Source organism: Pistacia vera, unplaced genomic scaffold, assembly GCF_008641045.1.
Source record: "Pistacia vera cultivar Batoury unplaced genomic scaffold, PisVer_v2 Contig94, whole genome shotgun sequence".
NCBI classification, from domain to species: domain Eukaryota; kingdom Viridiplantae; phylum Streptophyta; class Magnoliopsida; order Sapindales; family Anacardiaceae; genus Pistacia; species Pistacia vera.
Genome location: NW_022196823.1, coordinates 32,476 through 46,863, shown reverse-complemented (window position 1 = coordinate 46,863; position 14,388 = coordinate 32,476). Strand labels below are relative to the sequence as shown.

Below are 14,388 nucleotides of genomic sequence, written 5' to 3'. Positions count from 1 at the left end.
GATTCCCACATGGCATGTCTCGACCGCCCGAGTCTCATAGGTGCGCCCGGAGCTTATGGGGTAAGGAGGGTCGAGGCGGGTCGTGTCAGTTGTGACAAGACCCAAGCGCAATTTGAGGATGCCAGCTCGGTTGTTGGATTAAAGGGAAGATTGAAGACTAATTAGATGATGATTTATTTTAATTTCCCATGTTATTGACGTAAAGAGAATGCTTGATTTTATTTCCTAAAGTAAGAAGGATTGCTTATAGATGACACTATATTTATAAGGGATGTAATTTTTTATTTTGGCAGTGAATAATAATAATCCTCTACTTCCTTCTCAATACTTCTCTTCTTCCGAAACTCAAAATTTTCTCTACTTCTGCAACTCTCTCATTTCTCCCTTGCATTGAAATAGTAGAGTTAAATCAACTTTTCTCTCTCTCAATTCTGATCAATAGATTTACTGTTTACATTTCCAAGTTGATCTTAACAAAGGTCGAATTGCTGTTTCCACCCTATCCTTGCCTTAACACATTTTCCACTCCTTAGTTAGAATTAGAATACTATGAGTCTTCGATATTATGGGCCATTAGAGGTGGTGGAACCAATTGGTTCTGTGGCATATCAACTTCGGTTACCTGCTTAGTCTCATATTCATCCGGTTTTTCACTATTCACTACTCAAACCATTCTATGGAGTATCAACTACAACTATCCATCCATTTCCAGAAGATTCTGATGCCAATAAGCCTTGTCATAACCTTTTAGCCTTCTTGTCGAAAAGGACCATTTTGTGTCAAGGTGTGCCTCTTCGTGAAGTTTTGGTTTAGTTGGAACACTTAGCATTAGAAGATGCTTCGTGGGAACCATGGGATGATGCTCCAATTGATGGCCTTGAGGACAAGGCCGTTTATCATGGGGTGGGGAATGTAACAAAAATATAGCCTAAAACCAATTCTTCTCAACAGCTAGCTGATGTTTCGGATGGTGTTGTGACAAGACCCAAGCACAATTTGAGGATGCCAGCTCGCTTGTTGGATTAAAGGGAAGATTAAAGACTAATTAGAGGATGATTTATTTTTAATTTCCCATGTTATTGACGTAAAGAGAATGCTTGATTTTATTTCCTAAAGTAAGAAGGATTGCTTTTAGATGACACTATATTTATAAGGGATGTAATTTTTTATTTTGACAGTGAATAATAATAATCCTCTACTTCCTTCTCACTACTTCTCTTCTTCCAAAACTCAAAATTCTCTCTACTTCTGAAACTCTCTCATTTCTCCCTTGCACTGAAATAATAGAGTTAAATAAACTCTTCTCTCTCTCAATTCTGATCAATAGATTTACTGTTTACATTTCCAGGTTGAGCTTAACAAAGGTCGAATTGTTGTTTCCACTCTATCCTTGCCTTAACACAATTTCCACTCCTTAGTTAGAATTAGAATACTATCAACCTTAAACCTAGTTTTCAAATTCAGGCGTTAAGTTAAACGAGAAAAGGGTGTTATTGTCATTTCCTATCACATATATAACATAAAACCAACGTAAGACATAATCCTAACCAAAACCCCACCAAAAACATAGAAAAACACAGAAAAAAATATACACAAAAACTCAGCCATTCCCGGAAGCTGAGTTTGTTGCTGCCATGGCATGTGCCGTCGCACCGCCAAGGCCTTGTGTAGGGTCCAGATTTTGTTTCCTCTTCTGCTTTGATCTTCAATACATACTATTTTATTTTCTTCAATGTTTCATCACCCCAAATCTCCCTACCTACCTGCTGCTTTTGTGGTATTTTGGTTCTTCATATTCTTTTTTGTTTCCCACCTAGGTTCTGCTTTTGGGTTCTTCATTTTTTTGGCTCTTCCTAATTTTTTTCTTGGTATAATTTTGTACATTGGTGCCCTCTTTGGTGTGTTTTTTTGGTTATGGATTAGTTTATACTGATTTTTGTGGTGGAAAGATTGCTGATTTCGTGGTGTGAATGAACATAATTTAATTTGATGTGGATGATTTTTTTTTTTTTTTTTTTTATGCACGAAGACTGACAATTCGGTGTTGATTTTGATTTTTTGGTTAGATGAACAAGATGGTGTAGTGTGCTTAATTTTGGGTGATCTATTTTTGTATTTAGGATTTTTTTTAATTTTTATTTATGAGGGTAAAATCGTATTTTCTCAAAGTTGGTCAAATAAATTGACGGACAATAACTTTGGGTGAAAATTTGTTTTTTCACGAATTGGGAGGGACAATGTAATTTAGCCTTAAACAAATATTGCCCCTGGAGCATCAGTAAAGCCAAGCCCAAGCCCAAGCCCAAATCCTACGAGGCATTTTTGTCTTCATATGGATGTTTCTTGGTTAATTATACTGGTTTTTCATCTGCAGATTTCAACTTGTTTTATTTTGCGTTTATCATAATATATTAAAGTAGAATTGTGCATTGAATCTTTTCGGTCTTTGTTGGTTCATCCTCACGAACAAGAAGAGCAAACACTCGGGGTCTTCGACCAGCTACTTTTGTGATATATACTGATCAAGTTGCACTTGATCATTTTTCATTGTTAAATTCAACATTGCAGTTTCATTCTTGTTTATTTTTCTTGCCTCTGTTACTGTTTTCAAAATTAATTTTCAGTCATTTTCTAAGCTTTACTTTATCCCAGTGCTCATAAATATCCTTAAAAATAAAAATAAAAATACTTTTTTTTTTTTTTTTTGATATAGTTTTTCATATTTCTAGCAATGATTTGATGAATTTTTTTTTTTTTTTTTTACTTATTCTCTTAACCATCGTTTGTCAGTTGGCTCTAATTTGTTTTAAAAAAAAAAAAATAGAATATCTAAAAAGAAATAGGCAATGGCTGTAGAAATAGTAGGAGGCAGTGTTGTATTTGGCATGGCATCAAAAGTTATAGAGTTCGTGTATGATTTCATTGGACGACATATATCTTATGTGTTCAAGTACCAAAGCCACATCTGCGACTCCATTTTCCTCAAGATGTCTTGAAATTTGGTTGTACAGAGCGCCCCCTGATTGCACATTCATCTTGTTACTTTACTGTTTGGATTTGTTTTATGCATTTTTATTTCTCAAGATATTTGGATTAGTCAGTGACAATTCAGTTCTTACATTCCTTAAATCACAGAACAAATTGTATAAAAACTGAACTTCAGCTGTAAACAAACTCAGCCACTTTTCAGAACTGTCTTCAGTAAAATGTTCTGTTTTCTCTGTTTTTCTCATTGTATCAGAGGTTTGAAATTGACTAATGTCAAATGGAAAACTTTTCCGCCTCATCATTTTCTGATCTCCCAGGTTCATTTTCTTGTCTTTCACACTTTTGTTTCTAACATGAAAGATGAATCTGCTGAATTCAAGAAGAAGCCAAATCCTGAGTATGGTTGCCGATAAAGATTTGAAAGTTGCTTGCTTTCTTTGTTCTCAAAATCTATGTTTAATCATTTATCTAAATTTCAATTTTCACCGGAAATCTAGACAAATTTAGTGAGAACTTTTGTTTCTGAATTGAAAGTGAGGACTATGCATACTAAGAGTTTGTTTCAAATCAGAATTCTAAGTATTAGTGATTACAGGTTTAAGATGAAAGAAATAGCTGATAGTCCATCCTGGCCAAGAAATCAATGGTGAAGAGTTGTAAGTGTACAGGTTGGATGTTTAGGACTGAATTTGTTGCAGTAGCAGTCAATCTCACCTCTAGAATCAGTACTGTCTCTAAGCTAGAACCTAAGTTTTTACTGCAGAATTATGAGGTTATGTTAGATTAGAGAGAAATTCTACTCCTATGATGTTTTGATTTGTCTGCTAACACTGATCATAACTAATTAATCTGCTGATAATTCTAAATTTTTAAAGTTATTCTGTTATTGATCATTGTTTTCATAACAAAGATTGTCATACCGAAAAAAATGTATTTTAGTTTTATGAAGTTAAACTCTTTGGACACCAAGCAGATATCTACTAATTATTAAAAATTCTAGTTGGTTTTTTGTGTTTTTGTTGGACAGGTAGCGCTTCTTCTAACAAGAAATGGAGCAGGATTTGGATGTGGAATGCAATGATACCCTCTGCCTGAGGGAGCCTTAATTAGAAGATTTAGACCAACAACTGTAGATGCCACGAAGGCTATGCTTGATCTTGAATGACAAATTTCTGGAGTTAATTAGTTTTGCAGAGTTGGACTTTAAATGTTATTTTTAGTAAGAGAAGTTAACATTATTGTTGCATTGTAGTTGAAGATTTTAGTTGGTTTCTATCTCCAAATGTTGTTGTGACTCCTAGTTGTTGGCCTCCTACAGTTGCACATTATTGAAGGTTTCTTCTATTCCTTTCTGAAATTTTTCGAAAGGTGTTAGTGGTCAAATGTTGAGTTGTTTTGCAGCTGGAGAGTTGTTTTAAAATTTTGTTGAAACCTTTTCAAAGGTTATGGTTTGCAAACCTATAGGCATGGTTTATAGTTTTAATTTTTTTTTTTTTTTTTTGGAAAAAGAGCTGCTAATATTGAAACTGATGTTTCTGATGATCAGTTCATGATATTGTTGTGGAGACTTGAAGGAAGCTGTGATTTCAGAGGTATTTTTTTTTTTTGTGAAAGCCTTGTTTCTGTAGCTAATTTTCATTTTCTATGTTAAAATTTTTCATTTCTAACAATGGCTTTGGACATTGATCGGCTATCAAATATTTCAAAAAACCTAGTCGGTTGTGTTTGGAAGATAGGTGCTCTTCTTCTAATAAGACATGGCGCTTCATTTTGATTTGAGAGGGAATGATACACTCCCTTAAAGAATTGTCTTGGTAAGCCACAACAGGGTTCCCATAGCTTCACCTCCCTTAGAGAGCTTCATGTGACCGCTTCCAGATCTTGTTTCTTTCCAGATGGCTTTCTCTCCATCTTGAGCAAAGTTAAAATTAGCAAATGTCAGGCCATAACATCTTTACCGTCTTGTAATTGGTGGGGCTTCAATATCCTTTCCAAAACAAGATATTCCCACCACTCTAATATCACATTTTATTGACTATCAATTTTTTTTTTTTTTTTTCAAGTAAAAAAAAGCCATGTCTATATGGTCTTTTTCAAACTAAACTCCATCCTAACTGCAAAAAACCTTTTAGATTTGCTAGAAGTAGTATGGGATAAGGAATTGAGTTCGAGGACAGATGTTTATTAAGTTCTTCTACAACCTTCTGTCAACTCGGCTAACAAACGAAATTGTTTGATGTCGATCAAGGGTATATATGTAATTTTGTTTGCTGTCCATGATTTAAAACAAAAAGTAAAACCAAAGAAACTTTTGTCATTATCTTCATTAAAGAATTATTTTCTCCTTGTAAAAAAGATATTCATCCCCTGAGAAGCTATAGAGGCAGAAAAAGAGACAATATCATGAATAAAGTTTTTCTCGTTTTTGATAAACTCATCATAAACAATTTGCTACTGAAAATTCTCCTCTCATCATTCTATTGCTACTTGTTTCTTTAAAAAAAAAAATCCTACCGAAAGTGATTAGAGAAGAAGGCAAGTTGCTGTTCAGGCTTTGTACTTGGTTGTTGATGTTGGATCGAAGTTCTACTGTTCATTTGGATATAAATAAATGGTGTGATTTAGATATATGCTTTGTATGTGAAGTCCTTTGAATATATGAATCAGTATATAAAGTGTTTGATAAAATGACTAAGAGAGCAAATGCATTATTGATTAAGTAAAAGGATTTCACTGAATGGGGTTGTCTTGACTTGTATATGATGAGATAAAGTTCTTCAGTTTAGGACAGCAAATCCATTTTTGAGTTATACGAAAAGAACTTACTTTCCGCAATTGTGTTAGTTGTAGTTTCTTAGAAATATATGGGTAGTGTACTGATATTTATGAAGTGTTCATTTTTGCCTTCTCAATGCCATTGAATTTGTAAATAATGGTCGTACTAAGGTCAATTGTTAACACATGAACCAATAATTTTCTTTTCAGTATAATGTTGACATTTCATCCGTTTAGTAACTCTTTTACCGTTTGTTAGATAGTCGTTGGAGATGATGGTGCATATTTCACAAAACCTCAGGGGAGGTGAGTAGTATTTTTTATACTTGTGGGGTCTTGCACCAGATCTTGCGTCTTCTCTAGAACTATACTCTGTTTTTTGACTCTGTTTTTTATCAAGTGATTGCTTCACATAGTCAGACATTATTTCTCTATGGCTTCATCAACATCTTCATCTTCCACTACTCTTCAAGACAAATATGATGTGTTCCTTAGTTTTAGAGGTGAGGATACTCGTCATAACTTTACCAGCCATCTCTATGCTGCTTTTTGTCAAAAGAAGATAAGAACCTTTATTGATGATGATGGACTTAAGAGAGGAGATGAAATTTCGCCTGCACTTTTGAAAGCAATTGAAGAATCAAAGATTTCTGTAATCATTTTCTCAAAAGAATATGCTTCTTCCAAATGGTGTTTAGATGAACTAGAAAAGATTCTTGAATGCAAGGAAAAGAATGGTCAAATGGTTATGCCGGTCTTTTATCATATCAATCCATCTGATGTGAGGAAACAAACTGGTAGCTTTAAAGATGCTTTTACTAAGCATGAAAAAAAATTCAAAAAGATGCTTGAAAAAATCCAGAGATGGATAGCTGCTTTGATTGAAGCATCCAATTTATCTGGATGGGATTTAATGGGCTTTGATTGAAGCATCCAATTTATCTGGATGGGATTCAATGGTGATTAAGTAAGTTGACTCTTTCTTGTGCATAAAATTTTCTATTTATTTTCATTCTTAGACTATGATCATATAATTAAGACCCAATGGTACATGACTAGCTATCATTAGATCTTGTGGTAAATTAACAATGTTTTTATCAATCTTGGTAGCTTATATATTATTACCATCCTCATTTCCGATATTTCTCTTCTTTATGGTCTTTGCTTTAACTAAATATTTCTCTTCGTATATTGTAGGCCCAAGTCAAAACTTGTAGCTGAAATTGTCAAATAAATATCGAAGAAATTGAGTGACATACCACCCTCATGTGACTGTGAAGGCCTTGTTGGAATAGATTCTCGCATTTATTGTATTAAGTCCTTATTGCGCATTCAATTGTTAGATTTTAAAATTGTAGACATTTGAGGAATGGGTGGTATAGGTAAAACAACGATAGCTGGAGTTATGTTCAACTAAATTTCTAGTCAATTTGATGGTTGTTGCTTCATTGCAAATGTTAGTGAAGAATCAGAAAAATGTGGCCTACTACATCTACGAAATCAACTTCTTTCTCAAATGTTGGAAGAAGAACATCTCACATTAGGCTAGGGGTGGAAAAATCCGGTTAACTGGACCGGTTAACCTGTTGTTTGAACCGAATCGGTTTTCAGTTCTAAAAATAAATTGAACCGAAACCGGTCCAGTTTCAGTTATAAACCGAGTCGAAAATTTGGTTCAGTTAACCGGTTTATAAACCGGTTAATTAAAATTTATGATGGGCTGCCTTTTTCGGCCCAATTCAGTCACCATTATAGGCTGCATTTTCTGGCCCAATTCAGTCCTTTTTATTTTTTTTTATTTTTCCAGGTTTAATGACGTTGAAACACCAAGATCCAAAATCAAACAACTGAGTTATTTCTAACCAAATAACAATTGATTCTCAACTCCAAAATCATTATTATCATTAATTGATGAAGTAACACAAAAAACTTGTAGTTCTAAATCATTCATTCTAAGTTCTAACTAACAAATACACAGCCATCACCATCAGTACATATACAAGAATTAAAACCAAAATCTTCAATGTCAACACCCATATCTGAAAACGTGACAACACAGATCTGAAAACCCATCGGCAACAGACGACGACGGCGACTGCGCAACGACGACTGCGACACGATGACTGCAGCTGAGGCGACGACTACGTGAGAATGCAGATCTGAAAACAGAGAGACAATGAGAGTCTGACAGAGAGTGAGAGACAAAGAATGAGACTGAGCGCGAGAGTGAGAGTGAGAGACAGAGACTAAGAGAGAATGAGACTGAGAAAACTGAAGGAAGAAGACGAAAAAAAGGTGAAAAGTGAAAAAAGAAAAGGAGAAGAGAAGATGAAGATGAAAGAGAAAAGTAAAGGAGAAGATGATGATGAAAAAGGAGTTGAAAAGAGATACGCGGAGAAAGATGAAAGAGAAAATGAGGAGAAGATTGAAAATATGGAAAAGATAGATGAAAGAGAAAAGTGGCAGTGGCTTAATTATAATAATATGTATTATTTATTTTTGAAACGGTTTTATAGTTCAGTTTCGTTAACCGGTTTAAATATTTCTAAACCGAAAACCAACCAATTAATCGGTTTATGAATTTTTTAAACCGAAAACCTAACCAGATTTTAGAAAACCGAATTTTGGTTCGGTTCAGTTTTCGATATTTTTTTTTCATCCTACATAGGCACTCCAATTATACCAGAATATTTAAGAAGAGACTTCAATACAGAAAGGTTATCATTGTCCTTGATGATGTCAGTGGTAGAGAACATTAGAATTTTTAATCAGAGGGATTGATCAACTTGGTCCAGGAATAGAGTCATTGTAACACTAGAGATAAACAAATGCTTTGCAGTTATGGAGTAGAAAACATATATGAACTTGAGGGGTTTGAGTAAGACCTGGCAAAACGGGTGGGTGGGTCAAACAGGTACGGGCTGGGTCAAACGGGTACGGGTTGGGTCAAATAGGTACTGGCCCTTATACGGGTCGATATATACGGTCCAATATTTGGACCCGTGCCCTATCCTATACGGGTACGGGTGGACCCGTTTTTTTCTCTCAGATTTTAGTTAACTTTCACCACCACAGTTTCAATTATGACATTACACCCCCAAAATTCCTGCAGTTTTAATTTTTTACATTTACACCCCCTAAATCAACCACTCTAAATTCAATTCAATTAAGAATATAAACAAATAGGAACCAAAATAAACAAATAACACATAAACAAACAATACATATATACAACCAATAGGTGTGTTTGTATATCGTTACAATCAATCAACCAAGTAAGAAACAAGCATACCTAGCCGTAGCATTTGCAATCGGTACTACATTTAACAAACTTGATAATTTTTTTCCCTAACAGGAATCCTTTGTTCTACATTACTCGTGCAACCACAAAACTTGGAACAAAGCCAGCTCCTTCATGGCAGCTTTTTCATCAAGGGACCCATAAAGTAACCCCAGAGATATTTAAGGTATAATTGGCAACTCAGTTTCCTTAAACATAGATCTTGAGCCATCTGAATGGGATAATAATTAGATTTGTACATATGTTCAAACCTGATATCACAGCTCCAGGAGTTAGTGTTCAGCCTGATTGAGTCCTGCAGCAATTAAATCTGTAATGACTTCAATCTGTAATGAGTTGGAAATCTGTAACTACTCTTCAGCTTAGAAATCCCTGATAAAGGTGGAAAATTAGAGTTAAATAAATTTCAACATAAAAAATTTAGAGACAACAATTCATGCCAAATTCTTCATTCGGTATTCAACACAAAAGAAAAGAAAGCATATAAACTATTTATCGAAAAGACTGTTAAACATACTAAAAAGCAACCAATAGAAATAAAAAAAAAACAACGAAAAACATGAACCAGCTAACATAATCAATTCAAAAAATCAGCAAGACAAATAGTTAAATTCTAGGGTAGCATGGCATTCATGGCTCATTTTGAGAAAAAAAATAAAAAAATCCACGTAAACCATCATTAGCAACTACACTAAAGACGGTAAAAAACTTACCATGAACAAGGAGCTATGTAATAATCTCCTTGAAGATAATCAAACGACCTCGTCACTTCTGCCGATAATCGAACACAATATCCGCTGCAATAAATGAAATCAAGAAATTTCACAATTTCACTAATCCAATAAACTTGTAAGAACAATAATTTAGGAATGCCACCTCAAATGGTAGCCAATACAAAAGCTTCTTCCCAAATACTTCAGCATAAAAAATACTCATGTAATTGAGGATTCAATTCATTCCAAACAATAATTAATGAAGCCACTAGAAAGTTTCTGATTCTCTCAATTCCCTGAACTCAGTATTTCTTGCAATTTCGTAAATTTCCTCTTGCACAAACAAACACTCAAACCAATTGTATCTAATTTATTCTCATGTTTTCACATTCCTTCCTCCCAACAACTAAAAACCAGATTAAAACTAAGTACAATTATAATTTTCTCACTTTTTCACATTGCTCTCTGTCCAAACAACTCAAACAAGATTAGAACTAAATTAAATTCCAATTCTCTCACTTTCCTCCCACATTTTCTTTCTACCCAATTTTCTCTGCCCAACAACTCAAAGAAGATTAAAAACCAAGTAAAATTCTTATTTTCTTCCACTTCTCAAATTTTCTCTCCGTCAAAATGACTCAACCAGATTAAGAATAAATAAAATTCTCATTTTCTCAGTTCTTTCCATCCAACAAAGTCAAACAATAAAAGTTAAGTAAGAAATTATAATTTGCTCTCACTTTCTCATTTTCTCTCAGTCTAACAACTCAAATAAATCAAAAGTAAGTACAATTATTGAAAGTATTTCATATCATTAAAAGTTTTTCAGATTGATTTGGGCCATTCACTTTTCTTCTGCTATCTCTTATTAGCCATTCATGCTCATTGGCTGTTCTTCACTACCTTCATTTTGTCTCGTCCAACAACTCAAACTAGATTAAAATTGAGTCAAATAAGTGAAAGTTTTCATATCTTTTAAAGCTATCATTTAAAAAATTTGTGCAAAGACATCAGTCAATTTTTAAGGAAAAAACAGTTTTGGTAATATAAATTTCAGTGATAGCAAATACACATAACCGATAATAATTTATCAGTATACATCCCTTATACATTAAGTAAACGCCACTTGCAAAACCCATCAACCAGGGGAACCCAACACAAACACACTCAACGACAAGATCGACGTACAAGGAAAGCTCACAACAAATCTGTCAAAAAAACAAAAACAAACACAGGAATTAGGGGTTAGGGATTCATTACCACTATGAGCATGAGTGACGGTGGCCGGCGACTGTGGTACCGCTAACTAGGAGATGGGAATGACGGACAAGTGACGAACTGACGAAGTGACAAACTGACGAAGTGACGAACTGACGAAGAGGGAGACACCGAGACAGGGAGTTGAACTTTAAGCACGAAGAAGATTGATGATTGATGAGAGATTGAGAGGCAGGAGGGATTTGAGTTACTGAGAGTCTGAGAGATGAGATGCGGTCACGATCTGAGACTGAGAGATCAGAGATGAGATGAGAGTGAGACTATGAGAGGCGTGAGCGTGAGCTGATAAAAACGTAGGATTCAAATTCATTAGTGAACTGAATAGTGAATAGTGACCACAACAATACGGGTGCCGCGGATTCACCGTATAAAACGTGAGATATTGACCGGGTAAGGGTACGGGCTCAAAAAATAGGTTTAATGTATTGGACCTGTACCCTATATTTTTTGCCAGGTACGGGCCGACCTGCGGGTCTAGAGCCCGTTTTGCCAGGTCTAGGTTTGAGTACGATGAAGCTCTTCAACTTTTTTCCGGCTATGCCTTTAAACAAAAATGTCCCATCTCAAATTTTTTGGGAGTTTTTCAAACAAGGTAGTAGATTATGCCAAGGGAAACCCGTTAGCTCTTAAAGTGTTGGGTTCTTCTCTATATGAAAAGAGTGTGCAAGATTGGAAGAGTGTATTGCGTAAATTAAAAAATATTTCCAATCCGAAAATTCACAATGTGTTGAAGATTAGTTATGATGGACTTGATCGTGAAGAGCAAGATACATTTCTTAACATTGCATGCTCTTTTAAAAGGGATGATAGCAAACGCGTAACAGAAATACTAGATAGTTGTTACTTGTCTACACATGTTGGATTGAGTGCTCTTATTGATAAATCACTTGTAACTATATCATACAACAAGCTCGATATGCATGATTTAATACAAGAAATGGGTTGGGAAATTATTTGCAAAGAATCCTTCAAAGAGCTTGGCAAATGTATTAGTTTGTGGAATCATGATGATGTCTTTCATGTATTGAAGAGTAACACGGTAAGAATTAAATAATTTGAATATCTTTCTTATAAAATATTTTCAGATAAGGAATGAAACCACGTATTATCTATATAAATTTTACTAAATTTTATGTTTTTGTTATACTAACTCAATCTTTTCCTTTCATATGAAGGGGTCTGATGCAATTCAGGGCTTGTTTTTAGATATGTCCAAAGTACCAAACCTGCATCTAAGTTCTGAAGCCTTTGAAAATATGCCAGATCTTAAATTTCTTAAATTCTATGTACCGTATCAGCAAGTTAAAGAATCTTTAAATATCTCTAAAGTGCATCTTTCCCAAGGACTAAAATATCTTCCCAATGAGCTGAGATATCTCTATTGGCATGGATATCCATTGAAAACATTGCCATCAAATTTTAGTCCAATAAACCTTATTGAACTCCAGTTGCCGTATAGTAATGTTGATGTACAACTTTGGGTAGATAACAAGGTATGATTCAATAGTTAAATTATGTATTTTTTGTTATAGAATGTATTGTAATGTTGATTCTGATTCATTACAATCATTATGTTTTACTACAGCATGGTTCAGATGTCAAGTTGCTTGATCAGCTTAATCATTCAGATGGTCCAGAGCGTGAACATTGCCAAAGTTTGGTTGACATTCCCTTATCTATTCAATATCTCAATAACCTTCGTGTCTTAAATTTGTATGGCTGTAAAAGTCTCAGGACTTTTCCAAGAAACATACATTTTAGAACTCTTAACATTCTAAACATCTCGTATTGTAGTAATCTCAAGATGTTTCCACAAATTTCGGGAAATATCAAAAGATTATATTTAGATGGGACAGCAATAGATGAAGTCCCATCATCATTGGAGTGTTTAACTGAGTTAGATACGTTACGACTGTGGCAGTGCGATAGGCTCAAGAGTATTTCGAAAAGCATTTTCAAGTTGAAATCTCTTTGTAATCTTTCTCTTTGGCGTTATAGAATTCCCAAAAGTCAATCATCATTCTGTCCTTCATGTTGGAAGGAATTTAGAAGTTTAAGCTTAGGTTTCAGCTATATAAAAGAAATTCCCGAAGCTCTCTTTTGTTTATCGTCATTGGAAGTGTTAGATCTAAGTGGAAACTTATTTGAGAATCTTCCTACGAGCATCATGAAATTTTTTCAGTTGAGCGTGCTACGGTTATGCTATTGCAAGAAGCTTCAATCAATATCAGAACTTCCACAGGCACTTGAACATTTAAATGCAAGCAATAGCAGGCAACCCCAATCAATAGCGGTGCCTCCATTGAATCTAGAAGGATTGGATGAACCAGAACTGGAAATAGTATATGAAAGGCTTCACTCATCTTCAGGTCGACGCATTGGATTCGTGTTTACAAACTGCTTGAACCTGAATCAGAATACCGACAACAACTTTTACAATTCCTGGGTGGTTCAGCCATATCATATCATGGTTGATTTATTTTTTCTCTTATTTCTTCGTCTTGTGCGCTCTATCATATCATGGTTGATTTCTTTTTACAGGAATTTGATGAAATACATAAAATCAGCTTATGTTTACCTGGGAGTGAAATTCCTGAGTGGTTCAGCCATCAAAGTTCAAGATCACATAGTATTAAGATATACGCCTCATATAGATCTTAAGGGTGACTGCACAACTGCCTCGTTTGAGTTCAGCGTGTATGATAAAAATAACGTAAGCCCAGAAGCAGGTTTGAGATTGAAATGTTGTGGGGTTCATTCACTGTATATACAGCCCAACATGATCAGTACTGAAGATTTAGGTGAAACAACAATAGCAGACAATGAAGATTTAAGGAAATTGCACGATGAAACCACTTATGGAAGTGAAAGTGGAATTGAAAATGGAACATATAAAGAGGTGGAAGTGGAACCAAATGCCAACACATATTGCTATTTACCAGCTGGTTGCTTATTCCTCTTCTTGTTTGTGCTTTCTGGCTACTGGAGCCTTTAATGGTAATTTATCTATTATAATATGCTTTCATGTCTATTATTAATATTAGGAAAATCTTGTTCTTTCTTTGGAAAATCCTTTATCCTCTGTTTTTTTAGCATAATATGGGACTAGTAATTAAAATTATGGTTTGGTTTATTGTTCTGGTTTACAGAATTTGTTGGCAATTATTGTTTGCGAAGTTTTATGATTTACTGAAAATTCAGGTTGTGATGATGCAATTGAGTTTCATATCACTAAATTAATTTTGTTAATTGAGTTTATAAACACTCGAACGTCTCCCCTATAATTGATAGTATAGTGCCTGGATGACTATTGAGGCTTTTTGAAGTAGTAAT

The 14,388-nt window shown here is 34.5% G+C and overlaps 2 protein-coding genes across 2 annotated transcripts; both read left to right on the top strand.

Moving 5' to 3' along the window:
- The first annotated feature begins 5,967 nt into the window (after positions 1–5,967).
- LOC116120575 (TMV resistance protein N-like) lies at positions 5,968–7,093 on the top strand. Its single transcript, XM_031406522.1, has 2 exons — positions 5,968–6,730; positions 6,961–7,093. The coding sequence occupies exon 1, from the start codon at positions 6,197–6,199 to the stop codon at positions 6,689–6,691; it is 495 nt and encodes a 164-aa protein (XP_031262382.1). The 5' UTR covers positions 5,968–6,196; the 3' UTR covers positions 6,692–6,730; positions 6,961–7,093.
- Positions 6,710–14,050, top strand: LOC116120510 (disease resistance-like protein DSC1). The gene is given in 7 exon segments (XM_031406454.1): positions 6,710–6,722; positions 7,044–7,307; positions 8,432–8,455; positions 8,458–8,501; positions 11,648–12,094; positions 12,231–12,548; positions 12,641–14,050. Coding segments are annotated over 7 exon segments (2,520 nt in total).
- The last annotated feature ends 338 nt before the right edge of the window (positions 14,051–14,388 follow it).

What these genes read in the sequence shown, in the direction of transcription:
- LOC116120575 (XM_031406522.1), top strand. Translation starts at nt 6,197, where the DNA reads ATGGCTTCATCAACATCTTCATCTTCCACTACTCTTCAAGACAAATAT.